The 25,434-nt window shown below is 43.0% G+C and overlaps 1 protein-coding gene and 1 pseudogene across 1 annotated transcript; both read left to right on the top strand.

Moving 5' to 3' along the window:
• The first annotated feature begins 4,447 nt into the window (after positions 1–4,447).
• Positions 4,448–5,372, top strand: LOC145877475 (B-type lectin plumieribetin pseudogene; annotated as a pseudogene).
• Positions 5,373–11,250: 5,878 nt separating this feature from the next.
• LOC106597143 (chromodomain Y-like protein) lies at positions 11,251–25,089 on the top strand. The gene is made up of 7 exons (XM_014188372.3): positions 11,251–11,480; positions 16,129–16,933; positions 17,606–17,871; positions 18,222–18,394; positions 18,787–18,997; positions 21,011–21,154; positions 21,655–25,089. The coding sequence occupies exons 1-7, from the start codon at positions 11,457–11,459 to the stop codon at positions 21,811–21,813; spliced, it is 1,782 nt and encodes a 593-aa protein (XP_014043847.1). The 5' UTR covers positions 11,251–11,456; the 3' UTR covers positions 21,814–25,089.
• Positions 25,090–25,434: the final 345 nt, after the last annotated feature.

Genomic DNA, 25,434 nt, shown 5'->3' with positions numbered 1-25,434 from the left:
GGTCGACATAGAGAAGCTTGGGGAGGTGCCACTCCAGCTCTACTGCAGCTACAGTAGAGCTGGAGTGGCACCTCCCCAAGCTTCTCTATGTCGACCGGAGGCCAGCTGCTATGTCAAGCAGGCCCTCTCCTTCGCTGTCAGTGAGGACCGTAATGAGCACCTGGCCGTCCGTACTCATTGCCCACGTTTGTAGCCCAGGCTGCTGTCTCGTGTGCTGCCCCAGCTAGTTTCTTAGTCACCTGAGGGCAGTTAAACAAACACAGACAGACAAACACACAGTCATGTCAGTGAGTGGAAAACTAAGTTTCATGACTACAATACATTTATTAACCTCTTGGCGTTCCCCTAGGATAGGGGGCGCTAAAGCGATTTTTGAAAAATATTCGTGGCCATTTTAAATGGCCTCCTACTCAAACTCAGAAGCTAGGATATGCATATAATTAATACTTGTGGATAGAAAACACCCTAAAGTTTCTAAAACTGTTTGAATGGTGTCTGTGAGTATAACTGAACTCATATGGCGGTCAAAACCCCGAGACAGATCGAAACAGGAAGTGGAATTCTGAATTGCGAACTCAACTTCATCACGTTGCCTATTAATCACACCGTGAGCTATGGTTCATTGAGCACTTCCTATTGCTTCCACTAGATGTCCCCAGTCTTTACAAAGTGGTTTGAGACTCCTACTGTGAAAACTGAATGAATGAGACGCAGTGTAACGTGGTCACACGGAGAGGGCCATCACCATTAGGACGCCGACGCCCCTGGTTACCCTCCCCTTTCGAAACGTTTTGAAACACAATGCAATCGTCCCCCTCGAATCTTATTGGCTCTCGTTGAAAAACGCCCTGAAGATTTATGTTATACAACGTTTGACATGTTTGAACGAACCTAAATGGGAAAAAAATGCATTTTATCGAAATGGCTGTCCCGTGGCAGCCTTCAGACAAGAACAAGCTCTTGGAACATAAAGGAGTATTTTTTTCGAACGAAAATACATTTGTTGTGGACCTGGGATTCCTGGAAGTGCTTTCTGATGAAGACAACCAAAGGTAAGGGATTATTGACAATAGTATACAAGACTAGATGTGATATGCGATTGTTCCAAGATGGCGCTGACCTGTAACGTTAGCCTATTTTTCAGAGTATCGCATCCCCTTTCATCGCAAAGTATGATTTCCCAGTAAAGTTAATTTTAAATCTGGCATTACAGGTGCTTTCAAGAGATATTCATCTATAAATCTTAGAATGACAATATTACATTTTAAAAATGTTTTCGAATAGTAATTTAGTAAATTGTAGCTCTGTTTCATCAGATGCATTTGAGGGAAAATAGTCAACGTTACGCACCGATGTAAAATGCTGTTTTTATATATAAATATGAACTTTATCGAACAAAAGAATGCATGTATTGTGTAACATGATGTCCTAGGTGTGTCATCTGATGAAGATTGTCAAAGGTTAGTGCTGCATTTAGCTGTTTTTTGGTTATTTGTGATGCATGTGGTTGGTCGGAAAATGGCTATGTGGCTACTTTTACGATATACTCCTCTAACATAATCTAATGTTTTGCTTTTGCTGTAAAGCCTTTTTGAAATCGGACAACGTGGTTCGATTCAGGAGAGGTGTATCTATAAAACGATATAATTTGAATATTTAAAAAAAAAAATTGTATTATTAAATTTTGTTATGCTAATGGCGATATGATTTTTCGCTGGATGTCTGAGGCCGCACAGGGGTTAAGTGTCTATAATCAGCACAATTGCTTTCATTGCGTATTATTAATATTATTTAAATTACATAGTTATGTTTCAGTGATATATTGGGGGGGACAAATCATATTTTTCCCAGGATGGGTGGGTCGTGTCCCCCCCGTCCCCCCCGGGATTTCTGCCCCTGATGCTATCGACTCTTCAACCCTGTTCCTGCTGCTACCCAGTGCTTAATTTGGGAAACCAAGTGAAATCTGTTCAGGAACATCGATAGTGACGTGTTTTCACAACGAAACCTATTTAAGTTGTGTTAAGTGTATGTAAGTTGTTTTGTCTGAAACGTTGTTCCCCTCTACTGCTAGTGCTGCAGTGCTGCACCACTGAGGGTAACACCTCCTTCCTTTTTGAATGTGCTCTCAGCCCAGTGGCTGCTGACTGTCCACGGCTATGACGTTCTGTTCCAGCTAGAGGACTTCAAGGCCAGAGTCACCTCCACGTTTGGGTCCATCCTGTTCAGCCAAGAAGGTGATTTAAGTTATTTTGACCACAAATAATACTAGTTAGAGACATTCAAATGAATAATAACTTATTACATATTTTATAATGACTTAATAGCTCGTTTTTAAGTTTCAAAAGATTGCGACCCCCCCCACCCTTTGCCTCACAATGGTTTGATCCACTGCCAGTTCCTTAGCTTGTGAGGTAACATAGAGACTCAATGAACGTAACTGGCGTGAGGTTCATCCAGTCAATCGCGCACACACACTAGCTGAATATGCAGAGCTAGCGCGCAAATATTAACTATTAAGCTAGCTAGTACCTATTCCATTTATGTGGCGTCGTCAAAGATGGAATCTTTGCTATCGTCAATTTATTCCAAGATCAGCATGCATGTAAGTTAGTGCTTCAAAGTCCCTGTGATAAGGTTAGTGATAAACTGAACAGAACTACACTCTCTTCTACCATTGTTTTAAATATATTTAATGGTCTCGTTGCAAAAGCTAAATTGTCGCAAGGGAACTTTTATTTATATATTTTATTTCACCTTTATTTAACCCGGGTAGCAAAGATTATAGCAAACACCACTGAATTGATGCTCGCTAGCTTTGCAAATTCAGCTATTGTTAGAAGCCAGCCAATATGAAACAAACGATTAAAATTACAAAAGGTTGCAGCATATGTTGTGTAAATGGTGAACTCATACAGCTGTCAACTCTTGTCACTGCAATCCGTTTCACATTTGCTAGCTACCTTTTAGATCGAAGCCCATATAGAATGATAGAAGATAAGATGATAGAAGCCCATCTCCTACTGTAAATAACCTACAATAACCTGTGTAGCCAACCAGGTAGAAAAATGGCAGAAAAAAAGATGGACATCAGAGTATTTTTCAGTACACCAAAACGCAAAGTAAGAACCCGAGTAGCCTAATATCTCAAAGACTAGTTGATAAAATGTTCATAAGAAAGAAATGAAATTCTAATGGAAATGTTTCACAATGATGTCATTAGGCAGAGCAGGCAACAGATGGCACACAGACAGCAGAGTTGGAGACAGATATGCAGGGACAGACTGGCAGAGACAGGGAGTCTCAGGTAAGTTTGTTGAGTCTTTGTTTGGCAACATTATGAAAGGTTCTCAATTTTTTTTACTTGTAAAATAGGAACATAATTGGAAATTGGAAAATGCCATGGATACCCCCACTCTCAACTTAAACTGGTGACTGAACTAAGATTTGTTAAAGGCAATGGTATTGCTGTTGTGATTAGTTGTGTAGTTTTGGGTACCGGTAGTTAGGAGTACGGCAAACACCTTATTTCTTTGGTTCCTCAATATACATTTACCATATTAAACGTGTTACAGCACTACTTTTGGTGTCCCCCTCAGGAATTGCTCTTGAGAAAATGCAATGTAATTGTCCCCTCCAAAGTTGATATCAGATTTTCGCCCCTGGATAGCATAGAGTTTCAGCGGAATATCACCTGTCGGGCATCAAGAGGCTGCACCCGCTGGCTTTCTGTATGAATCCCAATGATACTACAAGAACTGGTCCCGAACTGCGGCCTCGCAATGTTATTTTACACATATGTGACGCAGCTCACTTGCCAGGCATGGTCCCAGCTATTTTTCGCCTTATACGCAATATCAAAATGTGCAAAAATAACCTTAGAAATAGGTTAAATTACCAGTGATTCTCACGTGGCCCATTTATATTAGGCTATCCGTGCTTCTACACCTGCATTGCTTGCTGTTTGGGGTTTTAGGCTGGGTTTCTGTACAGCATTTTGTGACATCAGCTGATGTAAGAAGGGCTTTATAAATACATTTGATTGATTGATTGATTGATCTGTATTACTGGGCTATGTCAGCCAATATGCTAGCTGTAGATTGAAGAGAGCAGAGTTGGAGAGACTTGCACTTTCTCTTGAGCTATTTTTAGAGTGGAGTGATGGAGACAAATATGGTTGATCAATATTTATTTCTAGGCAATGTATTAAACTATAGCCTAATCAAATTTAGGAAGTACATTTCCTTGGAAAGATAACTGCCCATGCTTAGGTCATTGTCCATTTGGAAGACCCATTTGTGACCAACCTTTAACTTCCTTCCTGACTGCGTCAATATAGACACATCATTTTCCTTCTTCGTTGATGCCATCTATTTTGTGAAGTGCACCAGTCCTTCCTGCAGCAAAGCACCATTTATTTTATTTCAGAATCAAGAGCAGGAAGTACATGTCCAAATATGATGATATGCGTAAGGGATACTACATGTGGTCCAATAACAAGGAATACAAGGCAGTTTTCCAGGTAGATTTGAAGCCTTTTCAAAGTTGCTATATGAATAGAATGTCAGACATAGAAATGTGTAATCTTTAGTCAGATATTGATTAATTAGGGCAGTAGCTCCCAAACTATTTTAACCTTTTGATCCATCTAAAAACATTCAAATTGTCTTGTAGATACACAAACATTTCTTACCACAATCCAGTCTTCAGATGAAAAAAGGATTACGCTGTGACTCACCATTTTAGGAAATACATTTTGAATATCTGTAGTATAAATGTAGAAACTATGACCGGTACTGTTATTCTAACATTTACCAGAAAACGTGCATCCAAAATGTATCCACCAACCTGACTATTTCTTGTTATCTCTTGTCTGCACAGGAGGACGGTAACTTTGTCATCTATGGCTGGAAGCAGATGTGGTCCTCTGACACCGCAGGACAGCGCGACGCCTACCGCCTGTGCATGCAAGATGACTGCAACTTTGTCATGTACAAGAGGGATAACAAGATGATGTGGCAAACCAAGAGCCAGGCTCAAGGGTTCAAGATGTGTCGCATGTACCTACATAACGACAGTAACCTGGTCGTTGAGAAGGACGGAGAAGAAATGTATTTTTATTTAACCTTTTATTTAACTAGGCAAGTCAGTTAAGAACAAATTCTTATTTACAATGACGGCCTACCCCGGCCTCCCCTAACCCGGACGATGCTGGGCCAATTGTGCTCCGCCCTATGGGACTACAGCCCGGGATCGAACCAGGGTCTGCAGTGACACATCTCTTGCACTGAGATGCAGTGCCTTAGACTGCTGCGCCACTCGGGAGCCCTGAATGTGGAACTCTTCTTCGTCCAAGGGCGACAATGTCCTGACCCCAACTGGCTCTTTTCCAATAAACATACTTATAAATGCAATCAAACTGTCTTGCCAAGCATGTTTTTTACAGTTCTTGATGATTTGTCTGTATGAGTTTTGTCACAAGGCTAAACACTTACGCTTCCTCTGGGATGCGCTTTCAGAACGTGTACTGTAGCAGCTAAAATCTTACAATGACAGCCTGCTTTTCATACACGTAGCAGCTCTGTATTATTTTGGCAAGGTGGTGCTCGAAGTGGGTGCGGGGATTTTTTTGTGGTTCTATCGTGGTGATTGGCTGAATCGTCTGTTTCCACTAGTTCAGATTTTGCCACTTCCACCCCCCAGATGTATATCCAAGAAGCGACCTAGTGTAAACCCAAAACCTCTGCCTAGCTAGCACACGAGACCGCCCTCCTGAAGCCTCTTACCAGTCGGCACAACGCGAAAAACTAGCAATTCGGCAGTGCAAGTGGTGACACTTCAGGCTGAGGAGTACGTTTCACACATCCCCATGTGCTACACTAGCTCGCACAAGATTTGGTTCTGGATTCCGAAATTAGTAATTGGTGACAGTAGCTATGTGAACAAACCCCAAAAGGGGAGTGCAGTCTCTCCTTGTCCATAGATTACTTTCAGGGCAAGGGGAACAAATTAGTAATTATTTAGCAATTTAAGTGAACTAGTTCTTTAATGAAATGAAGTTCTTTAATGAAATAAATCAATTACCACACATTAAGGTCAATAGCACTGGACATACTGCTCACCCCCGACCAGGCCCAAAATCATGAGACTCGTAAAAGGAAGAGACGGCGTAAGAGAGGCAGACGTGCGGGTACCCTGACAAAATTATGTCGGCAAGTAAATAGACTACCTCTACCCTCTGTTCTATTGGTGAACGTACAATCACTAGCAAACGAACTGGGCAAGCTCAGTTCGAGACTATCCTATCAACGGGACCTGAAGAACTGTAATATGTTTCTCTGAGTCGTGGCTGAACAAGGACATGGCTAATATAACCAAGCTGATTTTTCTATACATCGGCAGGATTGAACGGCAGCCTCGGTTAAACTCAATTGGGGGAGATGTGTCTTTTGTTAACAACAGCTGGTTCATGATCTCTAATATTATGGAAGTCTCAAGGTTCTGCTCACCTGAGTTAGAATACCTCATGATAAGCTAGTGTAGACCATACTTTTTTACCAAGAGTGTTCATCTATATTTTTTGTAGCTGTCTATTTACCAACACAAAATGATGCTGGTACTAAGACCGCCCTTAAAAATCTTTATAGAGCCATAAGCAAACAAGAAAATGCTTATCCAGAGGCAGTGCTCTTAGTGGCTGGTGATTTTAATTCAGGGAAACTGAAATCTGTTTTACCTCATTTTTAATAGATCACCTTTACTCCACACAGAAGCTCATACAAAGCTCTCCCTCACCCTCCATTTGGCAAATCTGACTAACTCTAACTTCCTGATTCCTGCTTACGAGCAAAAACAGGAAGTACCAGTGATACTTCAAACGGATGCTAAGTTACAGACGGGAAAATGTTCTGGGATTTGTCCAATGGCATTGAGGCTTTTACCACATCAGCTTCATTTAATAAGTGCATCAACGACATCGTCCCCACAGCGGCCGTATGTACATATCCCAACCAGAAGCCATGGATTACAGGCAACATCTGCACTGATCTAAAGGCTAGAGCTGCCACTTTCAAGGAGCGCAACACTAATCCGGACACTTGTAAGAAATCCCGCTACGACTTCTAAGATCGAATCCTACTACCCTGGCTTTGACGTTCGTCAGATGTGGCAGGGCTTGCAAACTATCAGAGGATTACAAAGGGAAACCCAGCCGCAAGCTGCCCAGTGGCGTGAGCCAAGTGCCTTCTATGCTCGCTTTGAGGCAAGCAACACTGAACCATGAATGACAGCACCAGCTGTTCCGGACGAATTTGTGATCACGCTCTTCGTAGCCGATGTAAGACCTTTAAACAGGTTAACACTCACAAGGCTGCAGGGCCAGATGGATTACCAGGATACATACTCAGAGCATTTGCTGACCAGCTGGCAAGTGTCTTCCCTGATATTTTTAACCTCTCCCTGACCCAGTCTGTAATACCTACATGTTTCAAGCAGACCACCATAGTCCCTGTGCCCAAGAACTCCAAGGTAACCTGTCTAAATGACTATCGCCCCGTAGCACTCAGATCTGTAGCCAGGAAATGCTTTGAAAGGCTGGTCATGGCTCACATCAACACCATCATCCCAGACACCCTGGACCCACTCCAATTTGCACACCACCCCAACAGATCCACAGATAACGCAATCTCTATTGCACTCCACACACTGCCCTCTCTCACCCGGACAAGAGGAACACCAATGTGAGAATGCTGTTCATTGACTATGGCTAAGCGTTCAGCACCAAATCATAAAATAACATTTTATTGGTCACATACATATGGTTAGCAGATGTTAATGCGAGTGTAGCAAAATGCTTGTGCTTCTAGTTCCAACAATGCAGTAATATCTAACAAGTAATCTAACAAATTCACAACTACTTTATACACACAAATGTAAGGGATGAATAAGAATATGTACATATAAATATATGGATAAGCGATGGCCGTGCGGCATAGGCAAGATTCAGTAGGTGGTATAGAGCACTATATACATATGAGATGAGTGATGTAGGATATGTAAACATTATTAAAGTGGTGTTATTTAAAGTGACTAATGATAGCATAGGCAAGATGCAGTAGATGGTATAGAACAGTATATACATATGAGATGAGTAATGTAGGATATGCAAACATTATTAAAGCAGCGGTATTTAAGGTGACTAGTGATACCTTTATTAAGTCCATTTATTAAAGTGGCCAGAGATTTGAGTCTGTATGTTGACAGCAGCCTCTCTATGTTAGTGATGGCTGTTTACCAGTCTGATGGCCTTGAGATAGAAGCTGTTTTTTCAGTCTCTCTGTCCCAGCTTTAAAGCACCTGTACTGACCTCGCCTTCTGGATGATAACAGGGAGAACAGGCAGTGGCTCAGGTGGTTGTTGTCCTTGATGATCTTTTTGGCCCTCCTGTGACATCGGGTGCTGTAGGCGTCCTGGAGGGCAGGTAGTTTGCCCCCGGTGATGTGTTTTGCAGACCGCACTACCCTCTGGAGAGCCTTGCGGTTGAGGACGGTGCAGTTGCCGTACCAGGCGGTGATGCAGCTCGACAGGATTCTCTTGATTGTGCATCTGTAAAAGTTTGAGTGTTTTAGGTGACAAGCCAAATTTCTTCAGCCTCCTGAGGTTGAAGAGGCGCTGTTGCGCCTTCTTCACCATGTTGTCTGTGTGGGTGGACCATTTCAGTTTGTCCGTGATGTGTACGCTGAGGAACTTAAAACTTTCCACCTTCTCCACTACTGTCTTGTCGATATGGATAGGGGGTGCTCCCTCTGCTGTTTCGTGAAGTCCATGATCATCTCCTTTGTTTTGTTGACATTGAGTGTGAGGTTATTTTCCTGACACCACACCCCGAGGGCCCTCACCTCATCCCTGTAGGCCGTCTCGTCGTTGTTGGTAATCAAGCCTACCACTGTAGCGTCGTCTGCTAACTTCATGGTTGAGTTGGAAGCGTGCATGACCACGCAGTCATGGGTGAACAGGAAGTACAGGAGAGGGCTGAGAACGCACCCTTTTGGGGCCTGAGTGTTGAGGATCAGCGGAGTGGAGATGTTGTTTCCTACCTTCACCACCTGGGGGCGGCCCGTCAGAAAGTCCACGACCCAGTTGCACAGGGTGTTTAATGATGAGTTTGGAGGGTACTATGGTATTAAATGCTGAGCTTTAGTCAATGAACAGCATTCTTACATAGGCATTCCTCTTGTCCAGAGGGGATAGGGCAGTGTGATGGCGATTGCATCGTCAGTGGACCTATTGGGGTGGTAAGCAAATTGGAGTGGGTCTAGGGTATCAGGTAAGGTGGAGGTGATATGCTCCTTGTCTAGTCTCTCAAAGCACTACATGATGACAGAAGTGAGTGCAACAGGGCAACAGTCATTTAGTTCAGTTACCTTAGCCTTCTTGGGAACAGGAACAATGGTGGCCATCTTGAAGCATGTGGGGACAACAGACTGGGATAGGGATTGATTGAATATGTCCGTAAACACACCAGCCAGCTGGTCTGCGCATGCTCTGAGGACACAGTGAGGGATGCCGTCTGGGCCGGCAGCCTTGCGAGGGTTAACACGTTTTAAATGTTTTACTCACGTTGGCCACGGAGAAGGAGAGCCCACAGGCTTTGGTAGCAGGCCTTGTAAGTGGCACCGTATTGTCCTCAATGCGAGCAAAGAAGTTGTTTAATTTGTCTGGGACCAAGACATCGATGTCCGCGACGGGGCTGGTTTTCTTTTTTGTTATCCGTGTTTGACTGTAGACCTTGTCACATACTTCTTGTGTTTTTGCCGTTGAATTACGACTCTACTCTGTCTCTATAATGACGCTTTGCTTGTTTGATTGCCTTGCGGAGGGGATCGGTCATATTTCCAGTCGCATTGCCATGATTAAAAGCGGTGGTTCATACTTTCAGTTTTGCGAGAATGCTGCCATCAATCCACGGTTTCTGGTTAGGAAATGTTTTAATAGTCACAGTTGGTACGACATCTCCAATGCACCTTGCTCATAAACTCACTCACCGAGTCAACATATACATCAATGTTGTTGTCTGAGGCATATCCCAGTCCACGTGATCGAAGCAATCCTGAAGCGTGGAATCCGATTGGTCAGACCATCGTTGGACAGACCTGAGCACGGGTGTTTCCTGTTTTAGTTTCTGTCTATAGGTTGGGAAGTGCTTTAAAGTATTCACCCCCCTTGACTTTTTCCTAAATTTGTTGTTTCAGCCTGAATTTTAAATGTTTACATTAAGATATTTTGTCACTGACCTACACACAATACCCCATAATGTCAAAATACAGAATTTAACAAAAAAATCTAAACATGAATCCTGTTTGCAACAAGGCACTAAAGTGATACTGCAGTAAAGTAATATTGCAACAACAAAAAATGTGGCAAAGCAATTCACTTTATGTCCTTAATACAAACAGTTATGTTTGGAGCAAATTCAATACAACGCATTCAATACCACACATCCAATACAACACACTCGATATTTTCAAGCATAGTGGTGGCTGCATCATGTTAAGGACTGGGGAGTTTTTCAGGATAAAAAATAAATGGAATGGAGCTAAGCACAGGCAAAATCCTAGCGGCAAACCTGGTTCAGTCTGCTTTCCACCAGACACTGGGAGATGAATTCACTTTCAGCAGGAAAAAAAACCTAAAACACGAGGCCAAATCTACACTGAATTTGCTTACCAAGGACTATCTGGTATATTTTTGCTAAGAGAGAGCAGCACTGATTTTTGACATAATAATGCACATGAACTGACTTATCTTCCGCCATCCATATGTATGTGCCTTTGTATGAAGGATTTCAGGTCACAAAGCCTACATGTAAGATGTATAAATGCAATGTATATAGGCCTATGTGTAACTACAACATGAAAGGTTTAAGTCAAGTAATGAAAATGGCTTTAATGCATAAATCCATACAGTCAAAGACATCACTGATACAGTGTAGAGCATATGAAAAAGCAAGAAAGGAAAATATGTCATTTGTGATCACCCAACAATTGCAAAGGACAATATCAAACAGTCGATTATGAAGGCTAATGTATTGAACATTGACTCCATATATACACTGAAGCGAAAAATAAATATATATACACTGAAGCGAAAAATAAATATATATACATTGTGCATCACTGAGCTACCAGCAGTCTGTCTAGGTTCCAAAACCGCATCCTTATGCGCAAAATATGCGCAGCTGTGAGAGCGCAAAATAAATAGTTCGGTACACAGACCCCCAGACAAAAAGTTCACATGCTGGGCTGGACAGAACACCACACCGAGTACCTAGATAGCTAACGTTACGAGGATTGGGCGTAGTCCAAAGACACCTAAATTGGGCTTCGTCACATCTTGAGGAGAAGGTGCCTTAAACCAAATACGTTTTGATAGCCAAACGGCGAGATAAATTGCTCATAATGGCCTCGGAAGAGCTTTATGAGGTGAGTTAGCTAGCTACTATCGACTGCTAGCTAGCATTATCTGAAATGTTTTTTTTTTGTTGTTTGTTTTTGGTTTCGTGTAGCTAGTAAGCCAGCTAGCTACTTGGCTTGAAAACCACTTAACAGCTTCATAAAAATGTCAGCCCAGGACTCGTTGCCTACTAGAGTACTACTGTAGGTCGAAGTTGGGCCACTTTACGATAGCTAACGTTAGCCTTCCATATTTATTAGCATGAAGAGCTGCTGTGTGATTAGCTAGATCTGTGTGTTGTTGTGATTAGATGCGGGCAGCGATAGTCACGGCGTCTTCTTGACTAGTTTTAAGTTAGGTAACTAGTGAGCTTTTTTGTACTTTCCGCTCTGTTACAAGTTGCACCCAGATTGTGCCTCACTTCTCCAGGTGTACTCCTAATAATGATTCACAAACAATTATAGCCAGGTATTTTTTTATATATATTTTTTTACATGCCAATCCAACATTTTAGGCGTATTCTTTCAGATATAATATTCAATTACTATTCTATATGCAATTCTGTGAACGCTTTCCATCTTTAGTTAGTAGGCTAACTATTATAGGTAGCCAAGTCTACCCCTATCCTTTATCTAGACCATGTGATGTAATGGCGTAAAGTTAGTTTCAAACTCAACATGCTCATTGTCTTTCTATCACGTTCAGGTTTGCCATATACTGGGTAGTTAAATTGCCTACATTGGAAATCTTACTCACAGAGCTCTTACACAGCAAGACAGTTAACATAGGCTGACACATAGCTACAGAAATCTGATATATAGATATATTAGTACCAGTCAAAAGTTGACAACTCCTCAAGGGTTTTTCTTTATTTTTACTATTTTCTACATTGTAGAATAATAGTGAAGACATCAAATCTATGGAATCATGTAGTAACCAAAAAAGTGTTAAAACTAATCAAAATATATTGTATACAAGAGATTCTTCAAAATAGCCACCCTTTGCCTTGACAGCTTTGCACACACTTGGTATTCTCTCAAACAGCTTCATGAGGTAGTCACCTGGAATGCATTTCAATTAACAGGTGTGCCTTGTTCAAAGTTAATTTGTGGAATTTCTTTCCTTCTTAATGCGTTTGAGCCAATCAGTTGTTGTGAAAAGGTAGGGGTGGTATACAGAAGATAGCACTATTTGGTAAAAGACCGAGTCCATATTATTGCAAAAACAGTTCAAATAAGCAAAGAGAAACGACAGTCCATCATTAATTTAAGACATGAAGGTCAGTCAATCCGGAAAATGTAAAGAACTTCTGTTTCTATGATGAAACTGGCTCTCATGAGGACTACCACAGGAAAGGAAGACCCAGAGTTACCTCTGCTGCAGAGGAGAAGTTCATTAGTTACCAGCCTCAGAAATTGCAGCCCAAATAAATGCTTCAGAGTTCAAGTAACAGGCCTTCATGTTTGAATTGCCGCAAAGAAACCACTACTTAAGGACACCAATAAGAAGAGACTTGTTTGGGCCAAGAAACACGTTTGGGCCAAGAAACACGAGCAATGGACAACAAGTGCTCAGCATATGTGGGAAATCCTTCAAGACTGTTGGAAGCTGGTTGAGAGAATGCCAAGAGTGTGCAAGCTGTCAAGGCAAATGGTGGCTACTTTGAAGAATCTCAAATATATTTTGATTTGTTAATTAAACACTTTTTTTGGTTTCTACATGATTCCACATGTGTTATTTCATAGTTTTAATGTCTTCACTATTATTCTACAATGTAGAAAATAGTAAAAATAAAGAAACCCTGGAATGAGTAGGTGTCCAAACCTTTGACTGATATTGTGTGTGTGTGTATATATACACACTACTGTTCAAAAGTTTGGGGTCACTTAGAAATGTCCTCGTTTTTGAAAGAAAAGCAAAACATTGTGTCCATTTAAAATAACATAAAATTAATCAGAAATACAGTGTAGACATTGTTAATCATGTAAATAACTATTGTAGCTGATTTTGAATGGAATATCTACATAGGCGTACAAAGACCCATTATTAGCAACCATCACACCTGTGTTCCAATGGCATGTTGTGTTAGCTAATCCAAGTTAATCATTTTTAAATGCTAATTGATAATTAGAAAACCTTTCTGCAATGATGTTAGCACAGCTGAAAACTGTAGTTCTGATCTAAAGAAGCAATACATCTGGCCTTCTTTAGACTAGTTGAGTATCTGGAGCATCAGCATTTGTGGGTTCAATTACAGGCTCAAAATGGCCAGAGACAAAAAACGTATCAGTCTATTCTTGTTCTGAGAAATAAAGGCTATACAATGCGAGAAATTGCCAAGAAACTGAAGATCTCAGCGCAAACTGGCTCTAACCAGAATAGAAAGAGGAGTGGGAGGCCCCGGTGCACAACTGAGCAAGAAAGATGTCAAGTACATTAGTGTCTTGTTTGAGAAACAGACACCTCACAAGTCCTCAACTGGCAGCTTCATTAAATAGTACCCGCAAAACACCAGTCTCAACATCAACAATGAAGAGGCGACTCAGGTATGCTGGCCTTCTAGGCAGAGTTGCAAAGAAAGAGCCATATCTCAGACTGGCCAATAAAAAGATTAAGATGGGCAAAAGAACACAGACACTGGACAGAAGAAGAAGTGTTATGGACAGACAAATCTATGTTTGAGGTGTTCGGATCACAAAGAAGAACATTCGTGAGACTCGGAAAAAATGAAAAGATGCTGGAGGAGTGCTTGACTCCATCTGTCAAGCATAGTGGAGGCAATGTGATGATCTGGGGGTGCTTTGGCGGTGGTAAAGTGGGAGATTTGTACAGGGTGAAAGGGATCTTGAAGAAGGAAGGCTATCACTCCATTTTGCAACGCCATGCCATGCCATACCCTGTGGACGGCGCTTAATTGGAGCCAATTTCCTCCTACAACAGGACAATGACCCAAAGCACAGCTCCAAACTATGCAATAACTATTTAGTAAAATGGCAGTCAGCTGGTATTCTGTCTATAATGGAGTGGCCAGCACAGTCACCGGATCTCAACCCTATTGAGCTGTTGTGGGAGCAGATTGACTGTATGGTACGTAAGAAGTGCCCATCAAGCCAATCCAACTTGTGGGAGGTGCTTCAGGAAGCATGGGGTGAAATCTCAACAAATTGACAACTAGAATGCCAAAGGGCTGTAATTGCGGCAAATGGAGGATTATTTGACGAAAGCAACGTTTGAAGGACACAATTATTATTTCAATTAAATCATTATTTATATCCTTGTCAACGTCTTGACTATATTTCCTATTCATTTTATTTTGCAACTCATTTCATGTATCTTTTCATGGAAAACGAGGACATTTCTACGTGACCCCAAACTTTTGAATGGGTGTGTGTGTAATAAATATATATAATTTTTTTTTAAATCAAAGCTGTTGCAGCTGCCTAGTTACACAAACACACACAGGATAGGAGGAATATCAAAAAGTAGGCTAATACAATAAACAGGCCCATTCAGCCACAGTCATCTATTCAGTAGTCACACTACTTGCCTGTGGGTAGAGTAACTGCCTTTTATCAACCCAGTGGTTTACTGAATACATCTCTGATGTCTCACATGTAGCCCAGTGTGAACCAGGAGTGGTATGGTGTTGATATCCTGTGTATTTAATTAAAGAGTTAAAGGAGCGTGCATTGTGGCTGGTGACATGATCGACACATGAAGCTTTTATTTTCGACACAGGGCACCAGTAAAAGGTCTTCTCTGGTGTCCCGTTGGGCATTTGATAATCCAATAAAATATTCTGCATAGAGAATAGGAAAAAGGAGCAAAGTTAATCTGTATTATTGATGTTGAGTATTTACCACCCTATGTAAAGTTTGGGATATATAAGATACGCCATAAGAGCGTTCATGCAAAACCCGATGCAACGCAAGAAGTGTAAAATGTTTGTCATGTGTTTGCAGACGGAAGGAATATGTTTGAGAGTCTGTGAATGTAAAATGTTGCAACTGTGGTAGGGATCATATATTCCGAATACCCAGAGTTCCCTGTTAGGGTGAAAAAGGTTGAGGTGTCAAGGATCATGGCTGTACAACAACTCTCCTATGTGTTGGCGGTGAAGAGAGTTGAAGGGGCAAGAGGCCACAGTGCTGAAGAAGATATGGTGGTGGATGCATCTCAACCAGTTGCAAATGTTATACGTCAATCAAGTGATCTGGATCCACTTATTGTGAAGAAGGTGGATCTTGTAGCATTTTATAGCCACAGTTAGTAATTGTACTGGACATCATTATATCTGCAGTTAAGAAGTTTTTGGGCCTCCAAGACTTAATGGCAGAAGCACTGCAAGGACTACTGTCGCCAGGAAATGTCCCATCATCACAGGATTCTGAGCCTGTGTAGGGACCTGATTTTAAAAACAGGGAAGCAGGCTCATTTAGTTTAACATTTCATCATTGAATGGTTTGTATGGAATAAAGAAAATTACCCCCGCATTTCTTTCCTTTTTAGTAGGTAGCGGAATGCACATATAAATTGTTGCTAACGCCATTATACCGAAGAAACATTTGCCCAGTGTGGGCTATAGCCTAGACGTTTCAGTCTCAATGATCATGACTTAGTGACTGCCCCACGTCCAGTCACTGCCACTGCCAACTCTTTTGTTTAATTCTGTCACAGGTTGAGAGAATTGTGGACAAACGGAAGAACAAGAAGGGAAAGATGGAGTACCTGGTCCGCTGGAGGGGGTACGGATACGAGGGGGACACCTGGGAGCCCGAGTCGCACCTCTCCGCCTGCATGGAGTTCATTCACCATTTTAATCAGTCACACGGCGAAAGACCGAGAGACGGCACTTTACTGCGCTCCACTCAAAGCTCTCCCAGCACAGTCCACAGCCACAGTTCAAGCAACAACGCCCGCAAACAGATCTGCAGGCCTCAGCCACTCTGTGGCAATAGTGGTGCAGGAAGCCACGCTCTAGTGAAACCCGTCTCTTCGCCCGCCACAGCAGCTACGGCCGTCTCCAAACGGCCGCAGCAACCACAGTTGCCACCACTTGACTCCAAAACGGACACACAGCAGCTTATATTGAGCCAAAAGTACAGTGATTGCACCACCTGTGCCATTTCTAGTCCCAACTTCACAAATGGGCCTGCGGCTTCTCCAGTGGGCACGGCGCGTCGGAACATGGACCTGGCTAAGTCTGGGATCAAAATCCTGGTTCCCAAAAGCCCCATGAGCAGCTGGGTGGACTCTGAAGAGTCGCCCAGCGAGGCGGCCCACAGTCTGGAGCAGGGGGGTCAGGAGCAGGACTCTGTGCCCCCAGAGGTGGCCCTGTTGGAGAAGCCTCTGGGGTTGTTGCTGGGGCCTGGGGAAGAAAGGGCACGCATGGGGACTCGGCCCAGGACTCAAAGCCAAATCCCATTGATCCCTCAGCAAGTGCCCGTAACACCCGCATCCATACGCACCCTCAATGGGAAAGGTAAGGCTTTTTCAATAGACTGCAATAACTGTTGTCGTTGTGCTGTTTACTGAACCCAGGTTGTACCTTAAAGTCAATTATGTCAAATGTTATGTCAAATGCACCGAATACAATAGGTGTAGACCTTTACAGTGAAATGCTTACTTTACAAGCCCTTAACCAACAATGCAGTTAAGGAAAATAAGAAATAAAAGTAACAATCAATTTAAGAGCAGCAGTAAACGGCAGAAGCCATTGTTGTGTTGCCTCTGATTGGACCTGTTTTATCATTGGAGGACCAGATGCTGCTGGAAGTAGCGTTGGAGGACTTATGAAGATACAAACTTCTCATTCTGTAGACCACAATGCCCGAGGGGAGTGATTGGGGTCACTGCCATGCAAATCTTTACTCCAGGCCAATTCCTTTTCTCCCCTTTCGTCTCAGTGTTCACTCATTCATTATCAATTAACTCAAATTTGGTGCACTGTTCATCTACTGTTGAGTAGAACAGAAGGGAAGCCCCGAAACGCACTGAGACCTACTCATGACATGTAGTAAACTATTCAGCATGTTCCAAATATTTAATCTAGCTGATTATTACAACAGACAATATTAAGAAAGGCAGAAATTATTCCCATTTCCATCCCCCTGTATCTTGTGTTTTTTTTTGGTTTTTTTTTTTTAACCACCAGGTACATCGACACTCATGGAGGCTCTGGCAGTCAATGGGACATCTAACCTGCAGAGTGCCGTGGCGCGAGTCACCACTGTCTCCGGAGTGGCGGGGAAACGGCGCTTCGAAGAGCAGCGCTCGGTCTTCGACAAGCGCCTTCGGTTTAGCGTACGGCAGACGGAGAGTGCCTATCGCTACAGGGACCTCGTCGTCAAGAAGCAGGACGGCTTCACCCACATCCTGCTCTCGACCAAGACCTCGGAGAATAACTCACTCAACCCCAACGTGAGTCATACGCCTGCCTGTCTTTGCCCTAACAAAACAATTGTTATTCAGCGTGACAGTTAGTAGTACTTTTATAGTTTTGTTATGCCAACATTTCCAAGCAGTTGGTAGTCAAATATAATTGATGAATGTAAGCAAAATGTCTGAAAGTAAAATACTGGTCCTTCAAAAATATATTGGGATGGTTTTCTGGACACAGATTAAGCCCTAGACTAAAAAAGTATTTCCAGTGATCATTCTCCATCGAAAGGGCTTCTTAGTCCAAGATTAGGCTTCATCTGTGTCCGGGAAACTGGCCCATAAAAATTGATCATATTTTTGAATACCTCTCCCTCTCTTGGCTGCCTCAGGTGATGAAGGAGATACAGAGTGCCATGGCCACAGCGGCATCAGATGACAGTAAGCTGGTCCTACTGAGCGCCGTAGGCAGCTTCTTTTGCTTCGGCCTGGACTTCATCTATTTCATCAGGCGGCTCACCGACGACCGTAAGAAAGAGAGCATCAAGATGGCCGAGACCATTAGGTAGGTCAGAAGGCTTACCTCTGTTTCTATATTTTTTTTTATGTGGATGATTTTCAAAAAGGGAGGGAAAAAAACATGTATTTTTAAAAGTTCGGAAGGATGACTCAACTTCCTCATTTCTCGATTGTCCAAAAATCTGTCCTCATCCTCATCTGCACTGATTAAAGAAAACAAAATGGTGGAAGCTCATCATTAGGCTGGATTTTCATCTCTGGTCAGTTCATTCAGATCAGTGCAAATGACAGATTTGTAGACGGTTGTCTGGAATCATTGCTTATTTTTGAAACTGGTGAAAAAGACTAGTAGAATGCTGTGTGTTGTAGTGTCAGTCGTTGTAATAATGCCACAGAAGACGGTGATTCAGACCCAGTCTGTTGTTCTCATCCTCTCAGGACATTCGTGAACACTTTCATCCAATTCAAGAAGCCTATCATCGTAGCCGTGAACGGACCGGCCGTGGGCCTCGGAGCCTCCATCCTCCCGCTGTGTGACGTGGTCTGGGCCAACGAGAGAGCCTGGTTCCAGACGCCTTACACCACCTACGGACAGACACCCGACGCCTGCGCCTCCATCACCTTCCCTCGCATCATGGGCGTGGCCTCGGTGAGTTGATGCTGAAAATCCTCCACATTCTCAGAGGGGGGAGTTGTTTACCACAGAAATACAGATATTGTTTTGGGAACTGGTTTTAAGTGTAGCACTCACCATTTTTTTTGCTGCTTTTTGCTCCAGGACTAGGTTTAATCTGTGTCAGTGATTTGGGGTGGGCTAGCGGTTTCTAGATCACATTGTACTGGTGCGATCGTGGGTTTGAATCAAGCATCCGTGCTTCACAACGGGTAAATGAAGGTTGGATTTTGATTTGACTATGTCCATTTTCCCCACTAATGCCGGGTGTACAGTACACCACTTTCAAAATCCTAAACATCGCTGAGCCTCTCACGTTAAATGACCTATCTTGTTTTGTCTTGCCGATCGTAGTGGTGTGCACACTAAAAGGATCTGGCTCAGACTACAAGATTCCTCACTTGGTCGTGACGATTCTCCATACCACGCTGTCTCGTGAAAACAATGATGTGATTTTAGGTTGTTAACGTAGCTAGAACGATCTGTGGCTCAAAGCAGTCTCGTAAATGTTTTCAGTCGGAGACATTCACGCTTGCCATTACAGAGTTGAAATATCTAGCCAACATTTTGAATTGAATAACATTTCTTGTGAATATCAGAGCTGTAACGATTTTACACTTGGGTTAAAGGAAAGTACACATCCATACCAGTAGTAATCATGTCTCCTGCTCCAGTCTACACATCCATACCAGTAGTAATCATGGCTCCAGTCTACACATCCATACCAGTAGTAATCATGGCTCCAGTCTACACATCCATACCAGTAGTAATCATGGCTCCAGTCTACACATCCATACCAGTAGTAATCATGGCTCCAGTCTACACATCCATACCAGTAGTAATCATGTCTCCTGCTCCAGTCTACACATCCATACCAGTAGTAATCATGGCTCCAGTCTACACATCCATACCAGTAGTAATCATGGCTCCAGTCTACACATCCATACCAGTAGTAATCATGGCTCCAGTCTACACATCCATACCAGTAGTAATCATGGCTCCAGTCTACACATCCATACCAGTAGTAATCATGGCTCCAGTCTACACATCCATACCAGTAGTAATCATGGCTCCAGTCTACACATCCATACCAGTAGTAATCATGGCTCCAGTCTACACATCCATACCAGTAGTAATCATGGCTCCAGTCTACACATCCATACCAGTAGTAATCATCTTACTGGCTTTTTCTCTGGCGAGCTCTCATTGGCTACTGCTGATCACCGTTCTCAAAACTTGTTGTTGCAGATCTCACACTACAAGAGCATTGCAGATTTTGTCCCGATTTAAAAAAAAAAAAATTTTTACATTTAAATGTAAAATGTTTCAAAATACTAGGACTGCCCGAAGACGGGATCGGCCCTCAGATTGCGTCCCTGACCTGCTCACATTAATCGAGCGTCGGTGACGGCCGCACCGCAACGACATGGGGATTTTGTCTCCGATCTCAAACTTGTCTGGAACAGGCCAAATCGGGGCAAAAATCGTGTAGTGTACACCTGACTTCACATGGGGTGAAAAGCTGCCGTGATTTGCTCTCTAATCCAATAGCATAGACAGTGAGACAGACGGGTCCATCAGCACAGACTTTGTTTACATAAGACAATAGGTTGCGCATTTCTTTACTTCAGAAATACTGCACCAAACACCTTAGCTAGATGTCAAATTGCTTAACTAAAACATCCTCGGCAAAAATGTCAACATTTTATTACAGATTTCTTTATCTTAGATTCATTCTGGGGATTTTGAGGAAGTGAAATAGGCTTCCTACAGTGTCTCATAGGGGACAATCATTAACCAAACTGAATCGGTCAGGAAACACACCTCCAAGACTGAAATCTAGTTTGGCACGTGTTTTTCTGTTGCTCATTTGACAATCGTCATGTTCAGTGGCTCGTTAACCTCCCTCCCTCTTCTCTCTTTGTTTCTCTCTCCCTCCACTTCCCTCTCTCTCTCTCTCTCTCCCTCCCCCTACCTCTCGTCTCTCAGGCCAATGAGATGCTGCTGAGTGGGAGGAAGCTGACGGCCCAGGAGGCCTGTGCTAAAGGGCTTGTCTCCCAGGTGCTGTGGCCCGGGACTTTCACTCAGGAGGTGATGGTTCGCATTAGGGAGCTAGTCTCTTGTAATTCAGTTGTAAGTCATCCTCTTTCATTTGATTTTTGAAGATATAAAAAAATATTTCTACACAGTCACAGTACGCCCACTGCCCTCCCCAGCCCTCGTTGTCCTCCCTCTTTTTTTGTTCGTTTTTGTCTCATCAAAAACCATAAACATTATGTCGCTGACACTCATATATATATATATATACTCTCTCCTAGCCACAACAGTGGCCACTTGAATTGTTAACTTTTCAACGTCTCCCAACCCGAAACGGAACCGAGAGTGTGTTTTTAAAAAAATGATATAATGCTTTTAGGAGTACATTGAATTGAGATCAAGTCACAATATCTGGATGTTGCAAAATTTCTCATGAATCGTCTGTGCAGACATTGTTAACATAAGAGTGACCTCATGTCCCACAGTGAATGGTTAAGCGAGTCTATGCCAATATCCTTCAATGCATCCATATCCATCAGTCATTTTCTTTTCCTTTTTCCTGCCGGGTGGGGTGGGGGCCTCTGCTGGCACTGTAGGTCCTGCGGGAGTCCAAAGCACTGGTCCGAAACGCAAACCGGGCAGCCCTGGAGCAGGCCAACGAACGCGAGTGTGAGGCGCTGAAGAGAGTTTGGGGCTCCTCGCAGGGGATGGACTCCATCCTCCAATACCTGCAGAAGAAGATAGATGAGTTTTAAGGAAAGCATGTACCCTCCATGTTCCCAAGCCCTATTCAGTGGGGGAACCAGACAAACAGCACTGGGAGTGCAACGGGTTCAATCTGCAATCTGTGTGATGAATTGTGTGTGTGTGTGTGCCTATTGAGATGTTGCTGCTGGACCTTTAAGTCTTCCTAGCATCCTGGTGACCATGTGTTGACCCTTTACCCAATAACCCCCGGCCTTCGACCCTTTATCCCATTGTTTCCCAACCCTGGTCCTCCAGTACCCCCCCAACAGTACACATTTTTATTGTAACCCTAGACAAGCACACTTGATTCAACTTGTAAACGAATCATCAAGCCATCAATGAGTTGAATGAGGTATGTTTGTCAAGGGCTACAACAAAACTGTGTACTGTTGAGGCTACTGGAGAACTAGGGTTGGGCTGTTGAAGGTACTGGAGGACCAGGGTTGGGAAACAATGTTGGGGGGTACTGGAGAACCAGGGTTGGGCTGTTGAAGGTACTGGAGGACCAGAGTTGGGCTGTTGAAGGTACTGGAGGACCAGGGTTGGGAAACACTGTTGAGGCTACTGGAGGACCAGGGTTGGGCTGTTGGAAGGTACTGGAGGACCAGGGTTGGGAAACACTGCTCTACCCAATAGCCCGGCCCGCCCGAAATACCATTCCACATTACAGGTTCAACTAAACGTGGCCTAGATTGAAAGGGATGGAGGGATTGGAGGAGGTGAAGACATTGATGAATACACAAAAAAGTGTCTTGCATAGTGGGGTGCCTGTCCTACTCACCTCAGGATTGATTTGGGTGGGATGTTGTATCAACATGGACCAGAATTTATGACACAACAAAAGTGCACATTGAAAACTTTGACAAAAACCTAGGCGACTTTCCATTGTGGAGCCTGCAATAAGATGTAACGCTCTGAACTCTTGGGAAAACAGCGCAGCCCAGTGGATGGGAGGCTTATTGGATTCTCCATATTGACGCCTGTAAAGCTTTCCATTCAAAACAGGACTTATAGCTATTTGAACTGAATAGAGGCCGTGATTAAATTAAAGGCGCGTTGTTGAGAAGTGTACTGCACTTGACTTTAAAAGGTCATTTTAAGCTTGAGCCGTCATCTGTAGCGTTCACCATGAATGCCATCTTCGAACATCAGGGAAATTGCCTTTTAAAAGAGTCATTGTCAACAGTGAGTGCCTTATGAACAGCACGCCTTTGATTTAATCCAGGACAGAGTCTGTCAGATTAATTTTTAACACAGCTCCTGACTGTATTTTTACTTTTTGTCTAACTGATATCTTTTGTAGATATTCCACCCAGGTCATCTTATTTGGCTTGGGGGACTGTATTTTCCACCGAACAGTTTCAATGGTAAACATAATTGTTATGTTTTAAGTTGAGACTTATTACAATATAATTTAATTAAATATTCCATCCATGAAACATGCAAGGGAGAGACAATTACAAGATTCTGATACAATGTTTATGAATGCAGTTGTGACGAGCCTAAGGTACATGGTTCAAGGCTCCGTTGTGACGAGGCTAGGGTACACGGTGCAAGGCTCAGTTGTGACGAGGCTAGGGTACACGGTGCAAGGCTCAGTTGTGACGAGGCTAGGGTACACGGTGCAAGGCTCCGTTGTGACGAGGCTAGGGTACACGGTGCAAGGCTCAGTTGTGACGAGGCTAGGGTACACGGTGCAAGGCTCAGTTGTGACGAGGCTAGGGTACACTGTGCAAGGCTCAGTTGTGACGAGGCTAGGGTACACGGTGCAAGGCTCCGTTGTGACGAGGCTAGGGTACACGGTGCAAGGCTCCGTTGTGACGAGGCTAGGGTACACGGTGCAAGGCTCAGTTGTGACGAGGCTAGGGTACACGGTGCAAGGCTCAGTTGTGACGAGGCTAGGGTACACGGTGCAAGGCTCAGTTGTGACGAGGCTAGGGTACACGGTGCAGTTGTGACTAGGCTAGGGTACACGGTGCAGTTGTGACTAGGCTAGGGTACACGGTGCAAGGCTCCGTTGTGACGAGGCTAAGGTACACGGTGCAAGGCTCCGTTGTGACGAGGCTAGGGTACACGGTGCAAGGCTCCGTTGTGACGAGGCTAGGGTACACGGTTCAAGGCTCTAGCTAAAAGCAGTGCCTTGTTCTTTACTCCATTTTCTAATGACAATGTGTGTTCTGATCTGAAGTGATTATCAGTGAGAATAGCCTTTAATCTTACCACTCAGTACCATGGATATAGGACTTTTGCAGCTTCAGCATATCTCACCCTGTTTTTTTGTTGTTGTTGCATTGAGAAAAGGTTACTTCTAAAATGCTGTGGAGGCAAAAAAAAAACAGATGTACAGCTTTTGAGTTTGTAAAACAAAAACGTTATTCGCCTACAGTTTGTTTGTATTTTTATATATGAATTCTGACTTGGCCAATGTTTTGTGGCCTCACCAATCATTTGGCCATATTCCTTATTTCACTGGATTTATAAAAGTAGCAGAGCTCGGGGTAACAGATAACATCGCCCAATATCTGGACAACTGCTGTTACCTTCGCCTATTTCCATAAAGAATTATGGAAAATGTCATTTATTTATATTGTCTATGAGTATTTAAATATTTAAAGTGGAGATGGTTTGGACAAAAGTAGTGTCTGTTTTGAGTCATTGGTCATGTTTATTTTTTTTCCACAGTTGATTTTATTTTATTGAAATGTGAAGTATCTTCTTCGGGCAGTCTACTCGTGGACGTAGTATGATTTTAGTTAGCACTTTCGGCTCTAGTCTATTACAGCCCTCTTCACGAACTTCGTCAGAATTCAGTTTTGGCCTTCGCGCATAGATGTATAAAACTGTTAATGCCGCAACTGCACCTGTCGTCTTGTTTTCTTAGCATATTTTTTTTCTTCTAGAAGGGATAGAAGTCAGTATTTCGGGTTGAGATTTTCTGAAGGCAAAGGTGAAGAGGTATTGCGTATCAATAAGGCGATGCTCTTTGTAAAACATGTCCTTTTGCTTAGTTTTCCCAAATTGTGTCTGAGAAGCATGTCACCTCGGAGTGCTCCAGAGTAGCGAAGCGGGTCTAAGGCACTGCATCTCAGTGCTAGAGGCGTCACTACAGACCCTGGTTTGATTCCAGGCAGTATCACAACAGGGCGTGATTGGGAGTCCCATAGGGCGGCGCACAATTGGCATAACGTCGTCCGGGTTTGGTCGGGTTAGGCTGTCATTGTAAATAACAATTTGTTCTTAACTGACATGCCTAGTTAAATAAATAAAAACAATTTTTAAACATGTTTCACTGAATGCTGATTTTAGAAATATTAGCAAGCACCTTCAACACTTGTAATGTCCACGTTTTTCTCATTGAAAAATGTACTGTATTTAAAAATATATATAATTTGTCGTGTTAACACAGCATGATGATGAGGCTTGTCTAGTGTACACAGAATTCACTCATTCTGTTGAAAGATTCCAAGAAGCGTTGTTGAAATTGACCCCTTTTTTGTACAACAGCGAAATAATTTTTAAGTCTGAATCACATAACCCTTACCCTTCTGAAGAACTGTGTGAACTGCCTTGACTCAAATCCTGGTACAGCATTTTTGCATACATGTGACCTATTTTGTAGTTGAACTTAT

The sequence above is a fragment of the Salmo salar genome, chromosome 03 (genome assembly GCF_965601325.2).
Source record: "Salmo salar chromosome 03, fSalSal1, whole genome shotgun sequence".
Classification (NCBI taxonomy): domain Eukaryota; kingdom Metazoa; phylum Chordata; class Actinopteri; order Salmoniformes; family Salmonidae; genus Salmo; species Salmo salar.
This window is presented reverse-complemented; position numbering and strand designations above follow the sequence as displayed.

Excerpts from the sequence above, each read along its gene's own strand:
- LOC106597143 (XM_014188372.3), top strand. The coding sequence starts at position 11,457 with ATGGCCTCGGAAGAGCTTTATGAG. Across the intron at positions 11,481-16,128 it reads CCTCGGAAGAGCTTTATGAG|GTTGAGAGAATTGTGGACAA; the intron begins GTGAGTTAGCTA and ends ATTCTGTCACAG. Across the intron at positions 17,872-18,221 it reads ATAACTCACTCAACCCCAAC|GTGATGAAGGAGATACAGAG; the intron begins GTGAGTCATACG and ends TGGCTGCCTCAG.